This window comes from Cibotium barometz, chromosome 28 (genome assembly GCF_041138505.1).
Source record: "Cibotium barometz isolate CiBa-2024 chromosome 28, ASM4113850v1, whole genome shotgun sequence".
Taxonomy (NCBI): domain Eukaryota; kingdom Viridiplantae; phylum Streptophyta; class Polypodiopsida; order Cyatheales; family Cibotiaceae; genus Cibotium; species Cibotium barometz.
This window is the reverse complement of record NC_141073.1, coordinates 7,537,947-7,543,921: the sequence shown is the minus strand read 5'-3', so window position 1 is coordinate 7,543,921 and position 5,975 is coordinate 7,537,947. Positions and strand designations below refer to the sequence as shown.

The 5,975-nt window shown below is 41.9% G+C and overlaps 1 protein-coding gene across 1 annotated transcript; it reads left to right on the top strand.

The window, feature by feature from the left end:
• Window positions 1–317: 317 nt before the first annotated feature.
• LOC147622445 (uncharacterized) lies at window positions 318–1,157 on the top strand. The gene has a single exon (XM_086822018.1). It carries the CDS (start codon window positions 445–447, stop codon window positions 754–756), a length of 312 nt encoding a protein of 103 aa, XP_086678144.1. The 5' UTR covers window positions 318–444; the 3' UTR covers window positions 757–1,157.
• The last annotated feature ends 4,818 nt before the right edge of the window (window positions 1,158–5,975 follow it).

Genomic DNA, 5,975 nt, shown 5'->3' with positions numbered 1-5,975 from the left:
GGTCAGTTTCTCCTATGTAGGCAAAATTATAGGGTAAGTCCTATGTGTGGGCGGAGACCAATTGGGTTTGGCTAAACGAGCAGAGAAGAAGGGGGGGGGGGGGGGGAGGGGGGGTTGTGCATGGAGATCAAGTGAGCATGGGACTTCACTCTTAACGAGTTTCTTCAGATTAGCATGACACATTGGAGAGTCTTAAGACAACTAATGTGGGTGGGAGCCACTACCGTCGTTTACTTTGACCATGGAGCACATAGGTAGGGCTATAGGCATCGTAGAGCCTTGGACTATTTCAAGATACATGTGGCATTATAATTATATTACTACTACTCTTCACTCTCCTTCCAGGGCACAGACTCCAGTTGCCCGCAGTGGGAAGGTCTCAAATTAGGGTTTCTCATAGACACACCTTGTGTTTCTCATACGGGCTTTTCTGTCCGACCGGCTATGGCGACGCTGACGAAGGGTATGTCGTACAGAAGGCAGGGTTCGTCCGGGCTTATATGGGCCGACAGCATGGTGGTCACAGAGGATGGGGTTTTCGCCATGGGCAGACCGCAGAACGATGGTAGATTCTTGAGGCCCCCCGCGAGAGTGGCCGAAGCCACGGATTCACCCTCAGGGGCTTCCATGATGGGCCGCAGCAAGAGCGTTGGCAACAGCACCCCCGCCACTGTAGCTCCGCCGGCGCCCCGTCATAAGCCGAGCTTCCGTGTCGTCAGATGGCTCAAGAAAGCCATCACCAAGATGAGGGGGTAAAATCGATCATGTCTTGTGATTGCCGTACTGTTAGCTTCATCCATCTCAATTAAATCTCATGTGGATCGCGCGATGTCGTAGGCTTCTGTAGCATGCTTTGCAGATCGGAACTGAAGATTTACTTGAGTGTGGAGGATTGAACCGGCTTGTAGTTAAAGAGGAAGGTTTGATTATGTCAAGATTGTACAGGAGAGAGAGAGAGAGAGAGAGAGAGAGAGAGAGAGAGAGAGAGAAAACATATATTCTATTGTATTTTAACAAATCCGAAATTGTGGCTATGTCGAGGGTACAAGCGATTCTGTCTCAAGGTTAAACATATATTTGAGCTTGTATAGAACTATGCATGGCTTTATATGTTTACTGCAGGAAAATTCTAAATAATTTTATCTGCTCTCATTCAATTTTTCATGGCACTGGTTACAAGACTGCATTCAAACTTTACTGTAGGCTTATGTCCAATATTGCAGAGTGTATGTGTTGGTGTACTCTCTCTCTCTCTCTCTCTCTCTCATGTATGCTTACACAAATACTTGCCCATATATGGATGCATGTGGTGTTAGTAACACATGTATTTGAGGCCCGTGTGGGTAGCTTGTGCAGCCCTTCTGCAGATGGCAGGCACTTCGGTAGTTGAGCATCCCTAGTTTTCCCTCTATCTTGTGATTACACAAGTATATGGATGTGCATATGTATATCCACATGCTTTGCAGGCATATCTGTATATGTAAGGCTTTAGGAGCCCGATGTGCGGTGTGTGTGTGTGTGTGTGTGAGAGAGAGAGAGAGAGAGAGAGAGATTTGCTCTTCCATTGTGATAAGTCTTTATTCCATCCTCAAATATGCACCTATGAGATGATGGTATGTTTATGATTAAGGTGATTGTTTGAATCTCCCCTCATCATGATTGCCAATCCAAGGATTGCCTGTTAAGCGTTTCATTTGTAGACCAGTTCTTGACAGTTGATATATGTCTTGCCCATAGAAAATGCGGTAAATGGTGGGCGGATTGTTCGAGCTTTGTGCTCGTTTCTTTAGATTGGAATGATAAATATGCTGGAAGAGTATACAATATGCCCTTCAGTGCCTGTACTTTTCCTTCGCAGGCTGCACAATGTCTTTATTTTTCACTACATTCTCTCAGACCCCAGCCTCAAATACACAGGTATTTGTAAAGTCATACTATGTAGTCACACACTCAAAGTTAATTTTTGGCTTGAATTTATAAAAGGTCTTAGATTAAACCAAATCCCAACATGACTCCTTGAGGACATCATGAAGAGGACAGGAGGCTGGTGGAAGGGAACCTAGCCAACATGGAAATGTAACATTGACACATTCTGCCACAACATTGTGAACATGTTTGTACTTGATTTTCAATTTTGATGAATCTATAGATAAAAAATAGTTTCTTCTGTGGACCATAGACATAGCTCAAGACTGACATGGTCTTTCAATCATGTGTTGGGTTTGATAGGCATGTGCACACACGTACACTGCCCGCCTGCCCGTCTTTTGATTGGAGGGTAGATCAAGGCAACCAATAAAGTATTAATAAAGGCTTGTTTACTACATTTTGGTGTGCATCATGTGTATCTTCCAACACGCTTACCAAGTTGGCCGGAAAGTTTTACGTTTGTCCTTTGGAGTGTCAGAATGGCACTATTACCACAGAAGTTTAGATCTGGCAAACAGCTGTTTGTGCAATGTATGTTCCGGCTCAAGCAGACCGTACATTTTGGTCAATTTCCTGCTGCAATGACGGCTATGGAATCCCACCAAATTCTCCATTAAATTTTACCAACTTTATAGCCCTGCTCTTAAATCGCCTGCAATGGCATTGCTCTTAGGAATGGATATGCCATGAATGTATGTGAGCACGATTTTGTAGGGCAGAAGAAATGCTTTAGTCATGGGGTAGAGGTGTATATATCCCCACTTCCTCTCTATTGACAATGGTGCCTTTTATAAGAGAAGATTCAGTTGGTGTGAATTTCAAGGTTGTATCCTCTAGTAGTTTTTGTCATGAAGAGCCCTCCTTGGAGGTATCAAGGCTAACATTGCGACAGCTTATGAAAGAGCAATGGGGTCGTGCCAAGCAGTTCTCCTCGTTAGCATCATCTTTCTTACAGAATCATGAGAAGCAGTTATTTATGTTACTAGCTAGGCAGCCATCATTTCAGGGTGGTACCATTGGAATTATGACATACTGTACAAGTTTCATATCATTTATGTGCAACCATTGGTACCTTACAAATAAAAGCTATGGAGTGCTTCTCCCCTCTGTTAATGCATCAAAGAAGAAGTTACTTAAAAGTCAATAGACACGAAACATTTTCATCGTTCTAGTGTAGTTACAGGGTTATGCTTATTTTTAAATTAATTACACTATACTATAATGGTGGTAACACACCGGGCCTGTGGATGTACAGTTACAGGGTCATGCTTTATGGTCCTAAACTCCTGAGGATTATGGTTATGGGTTCTACTGACACCAAAATTTGACTGAACTGTAGGAAAAACCAACATATTATACACCGATCCTCGATTTCGAAATTTCTTAGCATGATTTCGAAATCTCGTATATGAATGAAATTTAACAACATACACACAAGTTTCTATCATTGTTTTATAGGGACCATTACCATCATTATAATGATTGCTATGTGCAAATTACCATGCTTGATAATAATCATAAAATACCTTTTTTCTTTTGCTTTGTTCCCTACTATGGAATCACAAGCTCGCTTACTTAATTGCTCAATTTTTTAAACATATGAACATTATCCACTATTTTGATTAACATTGGACAATTAATCGTCCTCATTTGGAGATCGAGAACAATATTGAAGTATTGTTGAAAACCGTGCCCATTTCCGTGCACTCGGACAAGGAGCATTGATAGTGATGTCATCATGCATTAGCAAGGGCACATAACACAGTGAAGATAGAACTGAACTAGTGATCTCAATATCTAGAGGTGGTAGTCGAACGTATATATATATATATAGTACTTAGGCATAACATATCTATATATATCTATATATAGTACCTAGGGTTCGTCATATAGTATGTTGGCCACCTTACGGTTGGTCCAAATGGACTGAACCAACCACGCTACTTGACTAGAATAATATTATATTAAATAAATGACCATAGATCATTGGCGCAACTTCCAAGCTCATCCGAGGTCATGGTGCACCGTCAACCTGCAGCAACAAGGTGTCTTGAGAAGTTTTTCTTCTACCCTTGAGTGCATTCTATCATTGTGCATTATCATGCATCCTACTTGGCATGGTGTGAAGTCTACATCCAGAAATATGGCCACCTATGGTCAACATTGGTGTGCCTAAACTTGGTAGGTAGACACAACGATTACTTAACATAAGGGGATCTCACAAAATATAGCAACTTGTTATATCCACATAATAATAATGGTGGCGAGGGTGGAACATTGAAACAAGCCAATAGAAACAAGCTAAAATATAGTTGACATTTCCATAGTAGGTGAGTTAATGGGTTGATTAGGGTTTGTATCATATTTGTCTAGCAAATGATGAAATCTAATGATGCCATACAATCCATGAGAATGCAACTAAAAAGTGAGTCTAAGTTAGTTGTCCAACGAGTAACGTGAAAAACTTGGTGTCTACACTAAAACTTACAACCCTAAATCTTGACATTCACTTTTGAATATGGTAATGGTATAGCCATGTATTAACTGACATCGATACATTTGCAGTCATATCCAAAAAAGGTTGCTAAGCTACCATACAAATAAGTTATAGTATTATACCATTCTGTTAAGCTCACCGTAATGTGTCATGGGAAGTTACCGATCCGCCGAGCTCGAGCTATGCTCAAGAGCTCCATTGTAGCCGCTCGTCGCCACTATCCTTCCGCACCAATTGTCACACCGAGGTGGTTGCTAATCCAACGGGTGGTGCAACGTCTCTCGCGAAAATCGTGTGGGATCTCCGTAGAAGACGGTCGCGGGTGATAGACTAATCACTAAAGCAAGAGGGAGAGAAGAAGCAAGAGGGAACAAGAGATTAGCACTAATCACTTCCAAACCCTAACCCTAAGCATATCACACATGCTAGATTAGAGTTGCAAGAGAGAGGGAGAGAGAATACTCCACTTTTATTGCACAAATAGGAGAATGAGTTACAAACAAGAGAAATTGGCCTTTATAGTTCCAAGCCTTTTTCCACTAGGCCGCCCGGGAGTAAGTGACCCGAGGCACCCAAAACATAGTTGCAAGGCTTCTCTTTATAGTTTGGCCAACTAATTGAGATCCTCTTGTCTGTCCTCTGAAGCTTAAGACTTGGGAGTGTCTTTAGAATGTTTCACTCAAATGATGGGATTTACAATATAGTGCGGGCGCCCATTACATAAGTGTGTGGCCATAGTTATCATAGAGATGTGTTACCATATGTGGTTAACATACTCCCCTTCCTAAACTCGATCGCGTCCTCGTGATCGGTAAGAGGTTGTCAAGACACGCTGGGAAGTGTCACACTTGGTTGGTTCTTTGGTCTCTCTGGAAATGAGAGGGGTTGGGGGGGGTTTGTAAGCTGGAAAGAAGTTAGTGGAGTACTGGTGATTAAGTATCCATCTAGTCATATGGGCTCTTAAGAATTTGCTTTCTTGTATGTGCCCAGTAGTACTATTTATTTTATTTTTGGTGTTTTTATTTTTTGTTGCTTTTACGGCTGGACATCCTCTTGAGAGGAGTCAGAGTACTTGAATGAGTAGATTATTTAGCATCCTAAGCTAACGGAGCATATAAGAAAGTTATGGATAGGATTGATTGGGCATGAAGCATAGTTATTTAGGTGAAGTGAGGGTGATTAAGAATTCTAGAGGCGATGGGTCGTACCATTGACCAAGCTTGCGCCCTCCATGGTCCTGCCTTCCAGAGATGTACCTTGATGGCTATCGATGATGAGGCTTTGTGCGGTGTGTGTGCATATGATAGAGCCTTGTGAAAATTGCAGGTGTTGTGCATGGGTGAGGGCAAAAGGTGTGTCCATGATTCTAATCACCTAGAGACTCTCCTTTTTCTTTTCTTTTTTTTTTCTTTTTTCTTTTTGGTCTTCCTTGTGGGTGAGGACTTACATGTGTTTATTGGTCAGCACCCCAAAAGAGGGCTATGTAATGATTAGCCCATTTGGCGAGATTTGCGAGCTTACCTTTGAGGTTGTCTTTGAGTGGCTGTCA